The sequence below is a fragment of the Dipodomys ordii genome, unplaced genomic scaffold (genome assembly GCF_000151885.1).
Source record: "Dipodomys ordii isolate 6190 unplaced genomic scaffold, Dord_2.0 Scaffold10, whole genome shotgun sequence".
NCBI lineage: Eukaryota > Metazoa > Chordata > Mammalia > Rodentia > Heteromyidae > Dipodomys > Dipodomys ordii.
In genome coordinates this window covers 14,894,003-14,914,723 of record NW_012267226.1, presented here as the reverse complement: position 1 = coordinate 14,914,723, position 20,721 = coordinate 14,894,003, and the positions used below count along the sequence as shown (strand labels likewise).

The 20,721-nt window shown below is 36.1% G+C and overlaps 1 protein-coding gene across 2 annotated transcripts in view; it reads left to right on the top strand.

Moving 5' to 3' along the window:
* Window positions 1-19,490, top strand: part of Rdx (radixin) — a 29,076-nt gene extending 9,586 nt beyond the window's left edge. For both annotated transcript variants that reach the window (XM_013009708.1, XM_013009709.1), the window contains 9 exons: window positions 1,617-1,700; window positions 1,884-2,030; window positions 4,543-4,639; window positions 5,459-5,622; window positions 8,717-8,847; window positions 13,253-13,413; window positions 14,117-14,209; window positions 16,007-16,249; window positions 16,989-19,490. In XM_013009708.1, coding sequence (XP_012865162.1) covers window positions 1,617-1,700; window positions 1,884-2,030; window positions 4,543-4,639; window positions 5,459-5,622; window positions 8,717-8,847; window positions 13,253-13,413; window positions 14,117-14,209; window positions 16,007-16,249; window positions 16,989-17,153 — 1,285 coding nt within the window. In that variant the 3' untranslated portion in view covers window positions 17,154-19,490. The remainder of the gene's footprint in view (window positions 1-1,616; window positions 1,701-1,883; window positions 2,031-4,542; window positions 4,640-5,458; window positions 5,623-8,716; window positions 8,848-13,252; window positions 13,414-14,116; window positions 14,210-16,006; window positions 16,250-16,988) is intronic.
* The last annotated feature ends 1,231 nt before the right edge of the window (window positions 19,491-20,721 follow it).

Genomic DNA, 20,721 nt, shown 5'->3' with positions numbered 1-20,721 from the left:
TGTCAGGCTGTGTTTCTTTCACAGTAGGTGTTTAGGTTTATGAAAAGGCTCTCAGGTAGGCTTCAGACTCCTCATTGGTGCTGTCATCATAGTGCAATACTGTCAATACCCTGTGCATAGCACAGGGGAAGTCAGTGACAGGACACTAAGCCTTCTACCTGCATTCTTCCCTCTGCTAGTTATGTGACATAGATGTGCAACCCAAAGTATTTGATCCTATCTAAATCTGTAAAGTGGGGATAATAATTCTGTCCCACCTATGATCTAGTCTTGCCCATGCCTAGTTTATAAATACACCTCATGGTTTAGTTTTAACTGTAAGGCATGGTACAAGTGTTTGGTTATTTGATATCTAGAAAATGCAACATCAAATAATGCTTTCCAGCACCCTGATTTTTAATTTTCATAGCATACACTCTTAATACTAGAAAGTGTATTTAGATCTTTCTTTCAGAACCTAGAGAGAGGGTCTGCTGCTCCCTATATAGAAAACCTGGATGAGAATCTAGTATTCTACAGAATTTAGTTTCTGGTAATATGGACAATGAACTCTGCCACATAGTATTACGTCTTTCTGAAAAGAGCTAGGTTTGCGTAGTTTTCTCTGCTAGGTTCTGTCTTGGTGTGGTAGCTAGTTGGTAATACTTTTTATCAAGGAAAAGAACATACAAATTTGAAAGGAGGGCAGACTCAGTTTTGATACTACCAAGTGTGAAATATATAAAAAATTTAGTATTTAGAGCAGTGTGTACTTTATTAAAAGTTTTGAGATTAATCAGCAAATAGGAGGTGGTGAATGCATGGGAATGAAGAATGATTTGAAGTAGATGTAAAGTGAGAAAAACATGTAGGATAGACCCTTTCGGATCTCAAATTTGTGAGTGCAGAGGAAGAGGGCCTTATAGGGAATACTGAGAAAAAATAGAGATTCACAAATAAGACTAAGTAAGAAAGTATTATATATGGAAGCCAAGTTAGAACGGCAGAAACTAAAGTATCAGGTGGATTTAGTATTTAGTGGCTTTTGTGAGAAATTTGGAGGTGAAGCCCACATGTTGGTGGATTGCAGGCAGTGGGTGTCAGGTGTAAAAAGTACGTTAGTGAGTCTAAATAGTCCTTTAGCTCTAAAGAAATTCTGTTTTTCTTCCTGTACTTTTAACTTTTCTGTTAATGAGAAACCATTTTGGTACAACATATTAATGTATTTGAAACATTTGAATTCCTATGAAAAGTTTTTACAGTAGGCATTTTTAAAGCATGATATTTAAAATGTAAGCTATCTAGAACCTTTTTGTTCTGAGATATTTGTAGATTCCAGATGCATTTGTAAAAAAAAAAAAAATCCTTCAAAAGAACCCTTCCTTAATGGAAACATCTTGTGCTAACTAATACAGAATCACAGTCAGGATAACTTGACAAAAGCTACTGCCTACTATGATCTCATCAGTTTTACATGTTCTTACTTGTGTGTATGCATTTCTTTCTATTCAGTTTTATCACATATATTGATCTGTATGACAACCACTAGAATCAAGTTAGTAAATGGATTCTAGACTTTTAAAGGTATATTGATTTTGGATCATAAATACTTTGTAATAAATTTTTCTTCCTTGTAGTGTTTTGGAACAACACAAATTGACAAAAGAACAGTGGGAAGAAAGAATACAAAACTGGCATGAAGAACATAGAGGGATGCTAAGGTATTTCAAGTTTATAAGTATTTTCATGAAAACTTTAACATTATATCAGATTATCCTCCCAAACAATTTGATTGGGAAGAGTAAATAACAATACTCAGTTTTAATCCAAGGTACGTTAGCACTTTTAGTTTGATGTGTAGGTGCTTCTACTTAAATGTATTACATTAAGCTTTATTTCAACAGGGAAGATTCAATGATGGAATACTTGAAGATTGCACAAGATCTAGAAATGTACGGCGTCAACTATTTTGAAATAAAGAATAAAAAGGGTACTGAATTATGGCTAGGTGTTGATGCTTTGGGTCTGAATATTTATGAGCATGATGACAAGTAAGTAAATTCTTTTCATAAGGAGCTAGTCATTCTTTAGTGGTCTAAATAGCTTCCAAATTACACGGTTTGATAGTTGTGTCTTGTCTTAGCTTTGCTTTTTTTCACATTAACAGATTAATCTGTTAGGCATTAACTAATCTGTTAGGCATTAACTATGCCACAGACTTTTTTTTTCCTTTTTCTTTTTTTTTTTTGCCAGTCCTGGGTCTTGAACTCAGGGTCTAGGCACTGTCCCTGAGCTGCTTTACTCAAGGCTAGCACTCTTAGCATTTGAACCACAGCACACTTCCAGCTTTTTCTGTGTATGTGGTACTGAGGAAACAAACCCAGGGCTTTATTCATGCTAGGCAAGCACTCTATCAATAAGGCACATTACCAGCCACCACAGACTTTTTGATACCATATTTCCATTTTTGTAGCACATTGCAATTTCAGAGTTCTGCTTCTAGGTGTATTCTTCAAATGGCACATTTTGATGTTATTTAATGTGTGCTCATTTGTCTCTGAATCATGTGTAGTACCTTATTCAAAACTTATTCTCCCAACAAGTCAGGAATAATTCCTTAAATGTTATGGTTGAAAAAAAAGAAAAATTAACATATAAGAAATCAGGAGCAATGAGAGAACAGAACTAATAGATGGGTATTGAATTTTAGAGCACATGTTAAATGTTAGGTATTTTTAGATATCAATTAAAGAAAATATTCCTGGTAGTATGCATAGTGAACAGTCTAATATTTTGAGGTTGACTATCTTTTATGTTTTACTGTGTGTTGCTACCGGAGTTTGAACTGAGAGTCTTTAATTTGCTGGGTTGACCCTCGAAGCTTGAGTTACTCAAGCATTTTGTTAGTGTCACCATACATGGCAGTCTTCTTTTTCAAAGGTGGTTTGTTTGTTTGTTGTTTTTTGCCGGTTGTGGGGTTTGTATTAGTTCCCAGGTTCATGTTAAAGATTGCTGAGAATTATACTGGTCACTTGTTTTAAGTAGCACATAAATGTAGCATGGTATTTGTTACTTTAAAAGTGGTCTGTAGCCTTTTCAAGCAGGTTACTTTTTTCTGTGACCATTAGAGGGCAATAAAACACATGCATCTTGATTTCAGAATGTTTTACATAGAAAAAATAATTTGTTGTACTGCAGTACCTTCAGTTTGTGTTAAAAGTAGTATAAATAGTTAGGAATTCTTGTTCTATTATCAGAAGCCAGCTAACATATACCTTTTGGTAAATGTTAGTGTCAGAGTCATTTTCACTCTTGTGTTTAGAATAATGATTCATTTGATGACTTTTTTAAAATAACAGTAAATACAAGAAAAGCAGAAACAATTATTCTAGACTAGGTCTATTTCTTTCTTTTTTTTGGGGGGGGGGTCCAGTCGTGGGGCCTGAACTCTGGGCCTGGGCACTGTCCCTCAGCTCTTCAGCTCAAGGCTAGTGCTCTACCACTTGAGCCACAGCGCCACTTCCAGCTTTTTTCTTTGTGCTTATGTGGTGCTGAGGAATCAAACGCAGGGCCTCATGCATGCAAGACAAGCGCTCTACCACTGAGCCACCTTCCCAGCCCTAGACTAGGTCTATTTCTATGTAGAATGGTAACAAGGGAAAACAATGCCAGGATCAGTGGCACACTTCAGCACTCCCAGCACTAGAGAAGAAGAGGAGGTTGTGGAGAAAGCAAGGACTTGGTTTTTGGTTTTGGTTTTGGTTGGTCGTGGGGCTTGACCTCTGGGTTTGGGCGCTGTCCCTGCACTCTTGAGCTCACGGCGAGCACTGTACCACTTGAGCCACAGCGCCACTTCTGGTTTTTTTCTAGTGGTTTATTGGAGATAAGAGTCTCATGGACTTTCCTGCCTGGGCTAGGTTTGAACCGCGATCCTCAGATCTCAGCCTCCTGAGTAGCTAGGATTACAGGCATGAGCCACCAGTGCCCAGCTAGTAAGGACTTGTTTTTGAGTTTGAATTCTAGCTCTACCACTTAGCCAACTCTATATCTTAAAATTCTTTAAAATTCTTTGTGATACAATTCACACACCATAATCCTTTTATGATATAGTGAAATCCAGTGTTTGAAACATATATGCAAATATTTAAGAGTTAAACAAAAGAAAATCATTTATATCCAGAATTAGAAGTCACTGTCTTTTCGCCTGCTTAAATGTATTTAAACTAATGGTTGTAGTAATTTGAGAGAAAACAGAATAAAAACTGAATAGAACTAAAGCAAGAAGTACAAGTCTATACACTGGTTTCCAGATAGTTTTGTTAGGTAATTTTAGGAAAATAACTATAATGCTTCTAAGGTTAATCATACATTCATGAGTCTTTGTATTATATGGTTTTATGTGATGTAATTTGTCACATTTCCCCTTAAAAGATGATGTCAAATGTATAGTAAGATATCTTTAGAAAAATCTGTACTTGGTCATTGAGCAAGGGTAGCTCAAAGTTAGGAACTTTGTCAATTGTTTTCTGCCATTAATTGAAAGGATATTCTCATTTTTTTAAGGTTAACACCTAAAATTGGTTTTCCATGGAGTGAGATCCGCAATATTTCATTTAATGACAAAAAGTTTGTTATAAAGCCAATTGATAAAAAGGCACCTGTAAGTAGAATGGTTTCTTTTCCTCGTGTTTTATGTATTCTTTGAATTTCTGCTAGTTTCTGGAAGATGACATCAATCACTTACTAAATTGCTTCTAGGAACATGATCTTAGGTCTTTCCATACTTTAAGTTTTCAAGTGTTTCTAAGTGCTGCAGTAATGAAGATTATGAAAGCACAAGGTTTACATTTTTACGAGATAGTTTTATTTTAATGAAATTCAGTTATGAAGTAGGTGATATACAATCACTATTCCTAAGAAACAGTTTCTAAAAATTATTAATTGTTTATTGGTCACTAGAATGTAGAGATAGCCCTATTCCAAAATTAACTCTTCCTAGAATATTGTGTGAAGGATTCTAATTTTGAAGCATTGACTTTAGATTTCAACAGATTTTTAAAAATTCTTTGGTGTCAGAACAGATATACTCTACTGCTTTTTTAGTTATTGAAAAGATGAAAGAGAGGACATTTCTAAGTCATAGAAAACAGCCATAAACAAGGACCAACTTTGACATTAATGACAAAGGCAAACCATAAACCTCCTCCTCTCGTGTGGAAGGAGAGATGCTCATAGTTACTGTGGAGAAGAAGAAAGAATGACACTCACTATCTCTACATTGAGAACATGTTAGCCCCTTTCCATAACCCTCAGAACACGAAGTAGTGAGTGTCTTATTTGTACGGAAGTATATATGGAACTGTGAAATTGAACCATTATCTACCATGCCATTAGGACTCAAACTTCACTTTGAAATTCAGTGAATTGTTGTGAACTATTATCCTAGGAAGTATTTAAATTTGGAACATTTTGTGTTCAGGATTTTGTTTTTTATGCACCTCGCCTGAGAATCAATAAGCGGATTTTGGCCTTGTGTATGGGAAACCATGAACTATACATGCGAAGAAGGAAGCCTGATACTATTGAAGTACAGCAGATGAAGGCTCAGGCTAGGGAGGAGAAACATCAAAAACAGTTGGAAAGGTATGCATTTATAGCCTTTTATTTTAATTGATGTACTCTTAATTTCATGTGATTCTTTTCACTGTATTAAGATTGAAAGACAATGTTGAGTATGTAATTTTTGAGGTAGAAATTGACATATTTCTAAGAAACAGCTCTTTACAACTTCATAGATGTCTTTTTCTTAGAGTAGTTTGAAATTTTCAGATTTCTTTTACTTATAACATTTCTTGGGGCTGGGAAGGTGGCTCAGTGGTAGAGCGCTTGCCTTGCATGCATGAGGCCCTGCGTTTGATTCCTCAGCACCACATAAGCACAAAGAAAAAAGCCGGAAGTGGCGCTGTGGCTCAAGTGGTAGAGCACTACCCTTGAGCTGAAGAGCTGAGGGACAGCGCCCAGGCCCAGAGTTTAGGCCCCATGACCGGACCCAAGAAAAAAAAATTAATTTTAGGATAAGTATGTACTACATGTTTAACTTTGAAATAACTCAGCTGAAAAATTAGATACTGAGTGTTTCTCTAATTTTGAATAAGATGTCATTGAGAGTTTTAAAAATGGAATGAATTGCTTAAAGTCCTATCAACCCTGGAGTCAGATTACTGGGTCCAAACAACACACTTCGTGAGTTTGAGTTTAGATTAATTTAGTTTATGCTTTATTTGGAAAAACAAAGACTCAGATTTAACATTTATTAAGGAAGTAATTTTAAGGCACTATGATCTGTGGGAATGGAGTAATTTTTACAGTTGTGTGCTTTTGGATTTTGTGGTTCTATTCTTATACATGGTCTTTATTTAAGGTCTTTTATCATTAAGGAAGAGTTACCTACGTGCAATGTTCTGCACTGGATGTCTGTCTGCCCTTTATTCTCATCACATAGATAGTAGTACGTTGTGGCTTTCTTAATAGTCTGCTTAATCAGTACAATTTGGTAATAGTGCTGTAGTTCCGTTTTATTGAGGCCAGGAAGGAAACAGAAGATAACAGTTTCTTTTCTGGCATAATAATCTATCGTTTCTTTTGGATATGTACTATGCACTTCCATGAGAACTTCTTGTACACAGTAGGTATTCAGTAACTATCTATTATTCTAGCTACCTCAGGATTGGCAATCTTTTAGGAATGGTATGACCAGTTTTCATTTAGTCCTTGCTTTATATGTCAGAGAAAAATGGCACACTTACTCCATTTTTCAGTAAGATTTTTGCCCTCATCTTGCTTCTGGCCAGGGTTCCATTAGTCTTTCTGCTTCCTCATCTCATTCACCTTCATCCCCTGTAGGAGGGTGAAAGTAGCATCGGTTCGGAAAAGCTAAATAAAACCAGAACCCATTCCAAGAAGAGGCTCCATATTTGAGAGCTGGACCTGAAGTGCTCTGCAGGTCTCAAGATTTGGTTTTACACATTAAATTCTTTAGATGTATCTTGGGTCCTGGCAGAAGACAGGAAAGTCACGGTCTGGGGATGTACATGGTAGCCATGGGTATGAATGGGATTGGCTGATCAACATCCTTTGGTGGTGAACAGCAGCCTCTAGACTTTTGCCGAGGAAACTGGGAAATGAACATTCTATTAAACTTTATCATTTAGCTTTTCTAATGGGCAGAAACCTCCAAATCAGCTCTGCTTATATATGCTTTTTAGGTTGAAAGAACATGCTGTAGTCTCAAGTCCCAGGGGCTCTTTCTCCTGGGTGTTGGGAAGTACCTTGTAGGAAACTGAAGAGCTTTCCAGGCATGAGTGAGTTCAAAGCCCTTACTTCTTAAGTGCTGGAATGGGGTCCTTTACACTTCCTGTGTAGCCTGATGTATGTATAGCAGGGTATTTGTCTTGTAGTTTGCAGACTTAGAGCACTTTTGTTTGCTCCAAAGTCAAATAGGTGCAGATGGGTATCTAGAACCTGTAGGAATTTCATAATGTAGGTTTGTAATGTAAAACAGACTAGAAATGTGCTTTTGTGCCTGGAATTCAAAATTAACACTAGATGGCAGTAATGTCTTTTGTGAAAAGTTGAACAAGTGTTAGAGATAAACCAAACCGATATTTTTTAATGGGAAAATTACTCTCATTGATATTGAAGTAGTAATTTGAACATAGGTCAAACATATTAAGTAACAGTCTCACATCTGACTTCTCTTCATCTTTTTGGCTTTGGGCCACAGCATGAGTCTGACCCATCGTGGGATATTGGTAGATATAGCATCAATGAATTTGGCTATATTTAAAAGAAACACTCAGGCCCTTCACAAATACAGCTTAGCATTATTTCTCATGGAGCTCTGGTCATCTTTTTTTTTTTTAACAGCATTAAATATCTGTTGACATTCTAATGAAGTTGTCAAAATTGTTAAATTCATTTTATTCTAGGCGTAAAGGGTACTACCCCAAATTTTTGTTAACTCATTTCAACTACTGGAAATCATTGACCTTCCAGGCCATTTTCCTGTTTAGGATACTTGTGTTTCCTTTAAACCTTTGTTATTTGCCCACTGGAAGGCTCCTGCTAATCTTAAGAAGGCACTTTCCTGGGGTAGGCAACTGTACAGTTTTTTGGGGGTTTTCTTGTCGGTTGTGGGGCTTGAACTCTGGGATTGGACGCTGGCCCTGCACTCTTCAGCTCAAGACGAGTGCTCTACCACTTGAGCCACAGTGCCACTTCCAGTTTTCTGATTGTTCATTGGAGATAAGAGTCTCGTAGAGTTTCCTGCCCAGGCTGGCTTTGAACCTCAGATCTCAGCCTCCTGAGTAGCTAGAATTATAGGCATAAGCCACTGGCACCTGGCGCTGTACAGCTTTTAGGATGTTGACATATCAATTGTCAGAGTTCATCCTATATATAAGGGGAAAATCCCCCATTGCCTTAAAAATAGGCTCTGTATACCATTTTCTATGTTCTATAATGTTCTAAGTTTTTAATAGTTACCTGTTTTCATTATGACCCTACAATGAACCCAGCAATGAACCCTACAATGAACCCAGCAATGAACCCTACAATGACCCTACAATGAACTCATGAGTGTAACAGCATCGCCCTATATTTTTAGCATTCCATATTTTGGATATAAGTGTATTTAACCTTTCAAATTTGTAACATAGAAATTGCAATTCCTTCTAAGGGCACAATTAGAAAATGAAAAGAAAAAGAGAGAAATAGCAGAAAAGGAAAAAGAAAGAATAGAACGTGAAAAGGATGAACTAATGGAGCGCTTGAGGCAAATTGAAGAGCAGACGATGAAAGCCCAAAAAGGTAAGCTGCCTTTAGACAGGAGGGCGACCCCCACTCGGTGACCTCAAGGTAAGCTGCTTTTAGACAGGAGGGCGAGGCCCTCACTCTGTGATCTCAAGGTAAGCTGCTTTTAGACATGAGGGCGAGGCCCTCACTTGGTGACCTCAAGGTAAGCTGCTTTTAGACATGATCTGTGATCCCAAGGTAGCATTTCCATGCCGTTTTATTTGTCATGTAAGGACAGGTGCACTGTTGTAAGCCAGACGGGTGAAATCACATATGTTTAAGGCACTTTTGAATTCTGTGGTGCTCCTTTCTTTCATTTAGTTTAGACTTACTACTATTGAAGTTTTCAAAAATAAAACCACATTCTATACCTTACAGCATTTAAACAAAGGCATTTATAGAGTGCTTCATGAAAATTTAAGTACTTGAAAATGTTTTTTCTTGTTATGACTATACAAAAATTTTTGAAAGGACTCCTAGAAAAAGACTTTATATTAGAATACATTCAAGTTGGAGGCATTCTAGCATGTGTGAGCCCCTGGGTTTGATCACCAGATAGAGGAACTCTGTTTTTTGTTTGCTTTTGGTAATTACCCAGGCAGCATGTAGCCAAAATACTATAGAGTGTGTAGAAAGCATATAAAGGATATATTGAGCGGTTTATATGAAATAACTTTAGGATATACCACTTTTACTAAGGTAGCAGAGCAAAATAAAACATTGAACAAAGTAAAATGTTTTGGACCTTTCTAAGCATTAAGATCTCAGGGTAATATGCCATCTATGATTGTAAATCTAATTTTCTGACAACCAGAACTAGTCATTCAACTGTGGAAAATAGTAGTTTCTTAAATAAACCCCTATTTGTCTTCAGAGGTGACCAGAAGGAAAGTCAGAAAGATGATTGGTTGTTCTAATTCCAAATGGATTAGAAATAGCTTTTTTAACCCCTGTTCTCTTAGAAACACTGAATTTTCTTAGTACTAAAGCCATACTTCTCAGAGCTATAGAATTGGAAACTAAGTTTAGCGTCCAGTTGCCTGTGAAACATTTGTTCACAGGCCAGCCTCAGAGCAGAAATTGTTTCTTGAGTTCCAATTTGATTCTATTTCTCCCACTTCAGGTGCAGTGTAATCAAATATGTATGAAATGTCTACTTTAAGTTGTATTGTGCAAATAGAAGCATTTAGCATGTATGGAAACAAAGGTGTAGTTTATTAAAATATATGTATATAAGTAAAGTGAGATCTTATGTGGTAAGTGCCACATGACTAAGCAGAAATAATGATGAAATGTGTGGATTGGCAATGTATCCCAGAGGGGACTCACATTTAAACAAGTAACCTGAGGTCAGCACCACGTGCTCAGAATAATCTGCCTTACACTAACCGATGTTAAGATTAAATCATACAACTCTTACATCGTTGCTTACTAAATCTTTCAATCTCATTTATTTAGGATGTATAATAAAAATATTAATGATTTTCATTACAAAAAACCACTCAAAGAAGCCCTGAAGATTATAAGAAAGCTAGACCATGAGAAAGAATATAGACCATCCCTATCAAGACAATTCAAATCAGTCATCTTAAGGCAAAGGACATCCAGTTTGTTTTTGTTTTTTCTAATAAGGCTTTGCTCAGCTGTCTGAAAAGCTACATGATTATTCTAATCTGTGCTTAGCTTCCCATTCAAATGCATTAACTTTGGCTATACCTAATTAGTGATGCTTCATGGAATAAACTGTTTTTAAGAAACTTTTTTTACACATTAGCCAGCACTGTTACATAACTTCATTTATGATTTTTAATCATCCTGATGATACATTTGACATGAAATATATCCCAACCTGTGTCAGTTACTCTTACCAGTAGATATCAAAATGAACTCTCATCTCCAATAAGACAAACTATAGAAGAAATTCTGGACTATAATGACTTCTTTCATTCTGGATATTTAGTAAAGTACCTGTGTGTGCTACGCATTGTACTAGATGAACTGAACACAGAAAGTCTCCTCCCTGTTTTCATGCGGCTTTTATTTTATTGAGGGGCCACCAATAACCTAAACAAATGGTAAAATCATTTAGTTTGAATCAACTATGATAGATAATATGATACCTACCTACTGTGTTGACTTTAGATATATAATTAGGGGCAAAGCTTTAATTCTCTTATCAACATGAACTGCTATTCTAAAAAAGCCAGACTCATTGATAAGTTCTACTGTAATTCTAGATTTTTATGAGCAAAATAGGCAAAATATTGATAATTCATCTCATTTTAATCTCCTTTGCAGTGGTTTTTACTGAACCATGGCCTGATTGAGCAAATAGTTAGGATACATAGGCCTTATGTCCCCACAGTGTGAAAGCATTCATCTAGAATACCTGAATGAGTGTGCATGGATGAGCCTCCAGTAAAACATGGTCTTCCAAGAAAGGCTTGAGGTTTGGCTCATTCTTACCAGTTAAATAGAAAGGGAATCATTTATGAGCTATGTGGCTCATCAAAACCTTCTTTTCCAGAGAAGACTAGGATAGATCTCATGTTTTCAAAGTTCATCTACAACATTTTAAAAGAAACTTACCAGATTTTTATTTAAATTTTTGGTATACTGTCAGGCAGCTATTGATTTATCTACCATTTGAAAAATTTAAAGACATTTTAAAAGCTGATAAAAATATCATTAGGGAATGAACACATTTTGTCAAAATTTAACTTTGTAATCCAAACTTATTTCCCTGGCTTTGTCAGTTACAGATTTTGTTATGAAATCAAGCACTGTATAATTTGTCTTATTGTTGCAATAAAAAGTACACATCATAAAATTTACTATCTTGGGCTCAGTGGAAGAGTGCTTGCCTCTCATGCACGAGGCCTGGGTTTGATTGCTCAACACCACATAAGCAGAAAAACGCTGGTAGTGGTGCTGTGGCTCAAGTGGTAGGGCTAGCCTTGAGCTGAAGAGCTGAAGCCCAGAGCTCAGGCCCCACGAAAGACCAAAAAAAACCAAAAAACTAACTTACCATTTCTAAATTTATCTTTCAGTGATAGTACATATATTTGTTTTGAGCATTTACTACTTTCTGTAACTCTTGAACTTATAAAACCAAAACTCTACCTGTTAAACAGTAACCTCTTATTCTTCACTGCCTGACGCCCCCAGCAGCTACTTGCCTTTATGATTTTGCTTATTCTACCTGCTATGTGGAATCCTGTACTGTTTGTCTTTTAGTAACTGGCTCACGTCACTTAGCATAATGGTCTTGAGGTGTATCCATGTTGGACCCTGTCAGGATTTCCTTCTTAAAAGACTGGGCTGGGCCTCTGTTGATGCTTGAGTTGCTTTTACATTTTAACTGATGTGAAGAATGGCACTACTAATACGGGAATGCAAATGTTTGAGATCCTGCTTTCAATTCTTTAAACTGGTTTGTTTACATGAATTCATGTCATCATGCCTTAGGAATGTATCTATGCCAGTAACAGTTTTTAGTAATTCATTTAGGAACTTCATTTCTTAGATTTTTCTTAGACTGCTGTTCTCTAATAAAGTTAAAGATACAAAATGCCCCAAACCCAAAAGTTTGAGTGCTTACTTGATGCCATGAGTAGAAAATTCCACACTTGGCCACACGTCACAGGTCTCATTTACAACATAGGTGCACTAGAAACACTGCATAAAATTGCCATCATGCTGTATATATAAGGTATACATAAGCAAGGAGTTCGTGTTTAGATTGGGTCCCATCCCTAATTTGTGCTTTCAGTCTGTTGTAAACACTCGAAACTAACACTCAGCAAGTGCACTACTGAGTCACAACCAGTTCTCTCCACCTTTTTTTTGAAGTTTTTGTCGTCTTGAAGTCAGCTTCAAATAGAGAGGTTAATTTTTTCTAATAAAGGTATATGCTTCTAATTTTGACATAACTGGAATTACAAAATGTTTTCTTGTCTTTGCAGGTGTTTTTTTAAGGGGGAAGGATGGGATGTAGGACTGGAATTTGAACTCATGGTCTCATGCTTCCTAAGCAGGCATTGTTATTTATCTGTTATGCCCTTACTTTTGCCCTAGGCTAGTCTCAGACCATGATCTCTCCCCATTTACCTCCTGAGTAGTTAGGACTGCAGACATGAGCTACCATGCCTGGTTAAACTACTTAATAGATTCCTTAAAACTGCTAGTCTTTTTAACAAAGGTCAAAATTAATTCAGATTAATGTATTAAGATAGATGCTAAGTTTTAAGCTGTTCACAGAAGATTCTTGGCTACTGTGTTGGTATTACCCAGTAATGAGAATGAGAATTAATTATCCTTTGGGTATTGTGAATATATATACACACATATACACATATATATACACAAATATACATATATGTGTATATATAATGTGTTTGTGTGTATATATAACACACAGAACTAGAAGAACAGACCCGAAAAGCTCTAGAACTGGATCAGGAACGAAAGCGAGCAAAAGAAGAAGCAGAACGGCTAGAAAAGGAGCGTCGGGCTGCTGAAGAGGCCAAATCTGCTATAGCAAAACAAGCTGCTGACCAAATGAAGAACCAGGAACAGCTTGTAAGGAATTGTCTTTGGTCTTTCTTAGTCCAAGATAAATCTAAAACTTGTCATTTCTGTCTTTAGAAAACCTGAAGCTAAACCAAATCTATGATTTATTTATAAATGGAGACCATTGCCAACAAGATTCTCAATATTCATTTAGACTTTAGTAAGTTCTGCAATAGCCAACTAAACAATTGGCTAAAATCTATGAAAGAAAAATTTAGTAATATAAGTATAAAAATAGAACTTGAGTTACACATTTTAAGTTCCTGCTCTTGGGGCAGGATTAACTACTTGTCTATAGATTAATAAAAATTATTTTTACTTTGTCTCCTTATTAATTACTTTAGAAGCCTATGATATTAAGATCTTTAAGAATATTGCTTTTAAAAAAATGGAAAGTTGGGCTGGGAAGGTGGCTCAGTGGTAGAGTGCTTACCTTGCATGCCTGAGGCCCTGGGTTCGATTCCTCAGCACCACATAAGCAAAAAGAAAAAAGCCAGAAGTGGTGCTGTGGCTCAAGCGGTAGAGCGCTAGCCTTGAGCTAAAGAGTTGAGGGACAGCGCCCAGGCCCCACGACCGGACTCCCCCCCCCCAAAAAAAAATGGAAAGCCAAGAAAAAACATAAAACAACTGAAGCATATATTATTATGTTAAACCGTTTTATTCAAAATATATTGTTTTTTTCTAGTCTTGGTAATTGTATTGTTGATTTTAGGCAGCAGAACTTGCTGAATTTACTGCCAAGATTGCACTTCTAGAAGAAGCCAAGAAGAAAAAGGAAGAAGAAGCTACTGAGTGGCAACACAAAGTAATCATATGTCTTTTATTGACTAACTATTCTGTACTCATTGCTAAGCCCCTTGTGCTGACTTTGTAAGGATGAATATGCTTCCGCTTACGCCCAGTACTTGGGGAATACAGAAGAGGTGTTTCCTTTCTGTGAGAACAAGACAGATGTCTAGGGAATCCATACACATATAAACTGGGTCTTTAATAAATTAGTTTGGGGAGATAGGAAAAATATGGAATAGTTAGAAGTGAACATTCCACACAGAAAGGAATTGACTACGTATAGGAAATACGGATGTTTATGATAGGTTTAAAATAAATGACCAGTGCTCAGAATTTAGGTCCAGAAATGGGAGACATGTCTAATCTTGACTGCCGAGGCAAGGCCATAGAGAATACATATAGACATCGGGCTCAGTGTTCCAGACAGCACTGTAGCAGAATCAGGTGTGATTTTATAAAAGTAACCTGTTTATAATATATGAAGGGTGGATTGGGATATTGGATACTTAGGATAAAAATAGGAAGGGAAAGTTAAGAGGCATTCTATGATAGACTGGAAAAAGGTGTGACGTCCATTTGGGGGATATACATTTGTTGGGAGGATTTATATTGCTGATAAGAGTTCCAAAGTACATGACAGTCTCCTTTTGGAGCCCACAAGTGTAAAGTCATGTTTAGTTGGAGGGGTGAGACATACAAGATAAGGAGAAAGCTGGACCCTGGTGGGCCAAGCCTGTTATCCTAGTTACTCAGGAGGATCATGGTTCTAGGCCAGCCTTACAAATAATTCAAGAAACCCTTCCTCAGCCAATAGCTGAGCATGGTGATGCATTTATGTCATCCTTGCTATGGTGGAAAGCATCGTTTAATTCAAACTTTACATCACATCAGTTCTTAATTAAGATTCACTCACCAATTGTAATTTTTATGCTCCAAGATATACACTTGTGATTCTTCTACAGTAAAATGTGCAATTATGGAAAATGCTTTTACTGTAAAATTTTCTTTTTACAATTGTATGTGTGCCTACAGAAGGGATACAGTTATTCTTATTAGACTACTATTGTTATTAGAAGTTATACTTTATTTAGAGGTGGCTTAACAGCTTCAGAGAGAAACTTAAAAATGTGTTACAGACCAGTCCTATGAACTTCAAACAGTTACTATATACAATTAGAAATGCACAGAAGAGAAAATTATATCTTGCAGTATTATAAAACCCTAATGTATATCCTCTTAGAACATACTTTTACTATTCCTGTGTGTGTGAATGTACACACTTATGTATTTGAATTGAGGTCTTACTATACATGTATTTTTGTTTTAGCGAATATTCATTTAAAATTAGACTATATTAGCCAGTCACTGGCTAATCCCAGTTACCTGCCTGTAATCCCAGTTACCCAAGCGACTGGTGTGAGATTTGTGGTTCAAAGCCAGCCCAGGCAATTCTGTCCAAGTAATTCTATCCAATTAATTGGCAAAAAGCTGGAAGTGGAGCTGTACCTCAAGTGGTAGAACACTAGCCTTAAGTGAAAGAGCTCAGAGATAGCACCCAGACCCTGAGACCAAGACAGTTTATACATTTGGTGTAGCATTCTTGAGCATTGCATATCAAGCAGGCACATGCATTTTTAGTCATGGTGGATAATCATGGCTAGAACTCATTTTATTTTTGTATAATTTGGTTTTAAAGTTACTTGCTGCTATTCTGTAAGAATAGAGATTTCATTACTGAAATTTTGTTAGGTAAGAAAAAATGATTCTTTAAATTATCAAGAGTTGTTCATCAGCTTATTTTTTTAACGTTCAGGCTTTTGCAGCCCAGGAAGACTTGGAAAAGACCAAAGAAGAGTTGAAAACTGTGATGTCTGCCCCCCCTCCACCTCCACCACCACCAGTCGTACCTCCAACAGAAAACGAACATGATGAGCATGACGAGAATAATGCGGAGGCCAGTGCTGAGTTATCCAGTGAAGGAGTGATGAACCACAGGAGTGAGGAAGAGCGTGTGACAGAGACCCAGAAGAACGAGCGCGTGAAGAAGCAGCTTCAGGTATTCCAAAGTTGCTTGATAAAAAAGTTTGTTTTCTCTACCTGAGGTGCAACTACTTCAAAAAAACTTAAGGGTTTACAAGCTTTAAACACTGCTGACACTGGGATTGGTTTATATTTGTCCTCCAGTCATGTCTCATGTTTTCTATATCTGGTTGTATTTGCAAATGCTCATTGGTCAACTTGTGAGTGTTAAACAGAAGTACATGTTTAATTGCAAAGATAAGTAATACATTGAACATATTACTTGGCAGAAATGGCCAGCTAATTCACAGCACTAGATCAAGATTAGAAATTTTACTGTTACTATAGCTTTCCTTTTTTAAGTGGTAAAATATTTAAAATATTAGTAAAGAAAAGAAGGTAAGGTGGCAGTTGAAATATAGTAGTGCTTTTCCCTCATGGTATAGATTTGAGATCTTATAGTAATATTCCCCTATAGTGACAACCTTGAACTTGACAAAGTTATTTCATTAATTGGATGAGAAGGCAAAGGAAATACACAGTCTTCAGTGTTACGGTTGACAAGTAGAAATGGAAGGCCATGGTCTTCCTCCTCAAGCTCCATCACCATTACTAGAATTAAAGTAAGCTTGTACACCCTAATTAAGATTAACAACCTCCCAGCAGAAAGTTGTATATGTTAAGAAGTCAAGAATTTCATGTATATGTGTTTTTGCATCTTTAAACCATTTTCTTAAAGTTTAAGAACAGTCATACTTTTTATTTTTCAAATATAGGCATTAAGTTCAGAATTAGCCCAAGCCAGAGATGAAACCAAGAAAACACAAAATGATGTTCTTCATGCTGAGAACGTTAAAGCAGGCCGTGATAAGTACAAGACACTTCGACAGATTCGACAAGGCAACACAAAGCAACGTATTGATGAGTTTGAAGCAATGTGAGAGCTGTTAATTTTGCATACATGTCCTTCATAAGCTGAACCACCAACAGAGAAAAGCAGGCCTTTGCAGATGTGATGGAATGCATCCCACCTTGCCAAAGCACTTTTATACCAGTTTGACTATGGTGGCTAAAAGGAAATTTAAGGGGAGCTCTTCAATATTAAGGCAGTGCGATATCATACTTGGTTTTCTTTTCCTTTTGGGTCAGAATGGAGAATGGTGTTCCATCACCTCCTTTCACATTTTTCAGTTTTCATTTTATTTTCTGTTGAAGATTAACACTAATGATCATGTCTGACAAATGTGTATGTGTGGGTTGAGCAACTTTGTACATTTTAAAGGATAATGGTGAACATCTCAATGAGAACTGTTTTCCCTTGCCCTTTTCATGTTTTACCTGCATGTGTTTCCACATCCTCTCACTCACATTATCAGTGTGCCCTCCATGCCAACAGCCATAAATTGTGCTGTCACACAGATGACTGGCAGTGTTGAAGATGATGGTAGGTAGCAGTCAACAATCGTTATGTAGAAGGTGACTTCATTATGAAAAGGATTAGCATATTTAATAGTACTGTGTGCAGCTGGGGGTTATTTTTTTTCTTAATCCCAGTTTAATTACATTGGATATTTGCTATTTGTTTACTTAATTATAGTCATCTTTACAGATAAAGTGATTAGTATTTTATTTCCTATTATCAATCCTTTGGTGATTTTCTTTGCCTGCCGCTTCAGAGGTGCAGACATCAGGTAGTTCCTGCGAGAGTTGATTAGTGAAACACTGCCTGAAAATGTTGTCTCTGACTCAGAGACTTGCTTTTTCAATAAGCTGATTTGAAAAACATGTCTAATAAAAGAAAATATATATTTGTTGGTAACTGGTTTCAATTATTAAACAAACAAACATGGACCTTTCTGGAAGGGCAGCATATGAAAACATCAGTCCCAAGAAAGGGACAGTAAATACTACCTCACTACAACCCGTGCGGGGACTGGTTATTCAAACACAATGGTGTGTGTAAGCTATATGTTTTATAATACAAACAGTGTGAATCATGAAGGAATATTTAGGAGATTTCATTTTCCTTCAGAATATCTGAGTGCTAATTTTTTAACTGCCTTTTTGTTGAGTTGATTGTGGGCTCTGATTTGTATTAAATGATAAATTTTCACTGGTATACTATTTTTCGGGGAGGGGGGAGTGTTCTGTGAGAGAGAGAGAGAGCGTATGTGTGCGCGCGCGCGTGTGCGTGTGTGCGAGTGTGTGTGTGTGTGTGTGTGTGTGTAAGGAATATTACTTTATAGCCTAAGAATGTCTATCTTCATTTCTTGATTTGGTAATTACATAATCATTTGAGTATATTTGTTTCTTAATAACTTCATTTCCTTTCAATCTAAGTAAAAAACTTAAATTTGGTTTGTTAATCCTGTTTTAGAAATTATAATTTTAGGTTTTATTTAAATTATATCTTACTGAAATCTTTCCTGTTAGAAAGATTTTCTAATATTTTTATTGTGAAACACCTGGATTTGAAGATACAGAATGCCTTGTTTTCTCTGTGTGGTTCAGCTACTTTCCATTTGGTAATGTGCAGTCAAATTTACATTCTCTATTAAAATGCCATTTTATTAAACATTTTCATACACAGTAGACTCAAATTGTGTCTGAAAATACCTTTTACGCTTTTTTTGATTTTGCTGACTTAATGGATTAATCTGGGCAAACATGAAGAGGAAATGTTTTGTTTAATATATTTCTGAAGTCTCCAGGACAAAAGATAACTGGTTCATCTTGGAGTAGCTGCTGTGTGGTGATTGTGTACACGCTTCAAACACTCTGGTAGACCTTACCATTCTTGCTCTGAAATATAAATGTTTGCTTTTCCCAGGCATTAAAGCAATTTTCAAAATTGGTAAAACCTCAACTCCACTCATTTGAATTGTGTGCACAACCATTGTTACAGATTTTTTCAGTGTTAAAATAGTACCAATTTTATTTGCTATTCATAATCTATTAGTAGATTAGGATTAAAATGGATTCAATCCATTTTTGAAGCAGTGTGAATTTTCTAAATAGGAACAGCCATTACAGTAGGGGTTTTCATCCTGATTAAACCAGTTACAACTTTTCTCGTTAGCAGTCAAGAACATATGTTCATATAGCAATGTTAAAATCCACTAATGATTATCATATAATGTAAAAAATCCACTAATGAATATCTGATGAATTCCAGTAGGCTCTTTAGCATAATTTTGTGTTGTACAATAAAATTACAGTTACAGCTCTAATTTTGGATAATATTCACTGGTTAACAATAAAGTGACAAAAGCTCATGCCCTCAAGGTTCACTGTTGTTATTTAACATGGTTTTCTTGTATATTTCCTAAGAATTATAATCTCTCTGAGCCATGAATCGTCACATATTAAAAATGAGAAGTGGATAGAAAAGTTTTAAAATCCTCATATAGTCACTCTTTTCCCCAAATTATACCTTTTTTTAAACTAAGGGAATACCAGTTATTAGCAAATACTTTGGTAAAAAAATAAATAAATCACTCTCAGTAACAGAAGGTAATTTAGGCTTGTTAGTCACTGCTTTCCTTGTATAGTATTTAGTTTCCTTTCCTTTTGGGAGATTGTTTCATTGTCATCAACTGACCTAACAAATTCTGACTCTTTATGGAACTGTATGCTAATTGTATTTATACACATTTTTTAAAAGTTATATTACAGATCATTTACCACAAATGTAGAACTAATTGCTGTTTTTTAAAGTATTTTACTGATTTTTCACAAAGATTTTTTTTTCTTTCTTTGATAGAACTAGGGCTTCTCAGTTCCTTAAGTAGGCACTCTATAGTTTGAGACACACCTCAGCTCACAATGATTCTTATTCAGTATATAGTAGTATTTGTCATGACATTATTTCTTTTCCCAAGGACAGGTAATTTCATTACTGTGATTCTGTAATAAAAGAAGATTTTCAATATAATGTTTTGCTTTTTTGGCGGGGTGGTGTATGTGTACATGCGCCCATCTCAGGCTTGAACTCAAGGTGTACTCTGGTCCTGAGCTTTTGTGCTCAAAGCTAGTACTCTACCATTGAGTCACACAGCTCTACTTCTACCTTTTTGGCAGTTCATTGAAGATTTCCTGGCTGGGCTAGCTTTGAACTGCGATCATTAGATCTCAGTCTCCTGAGTATCTAAGATTACAAGAGTAAGCCACTAGCGCTCTGCTCAATGTTTCCTTTTTTCTAGAGTTTGCTTAGCTTACATTTTGTTGGAATGGGTTTTTAACTCCTTGGCAGTACTGGGGTTTGAACTCAGGCCTTCCTGCTTGCTAGGCAGGCTTTCCACTGCTTAAGCAAAGAACTTATTGTTTCGATTATTATTTTAAAAGCTGTTCTTAAAATTGAAACTCCTTCATATAACTACTTAAAAAGAAAAAATGTAAATGTTAGACTTGTGATTAAAAAAAAATCTCCCCATGTTTTGTCACAATTTTGATACCTTGTAGATTTAGGATGTTTATAGAAGGAAAAACAAGATATATATTCAAAAGCAT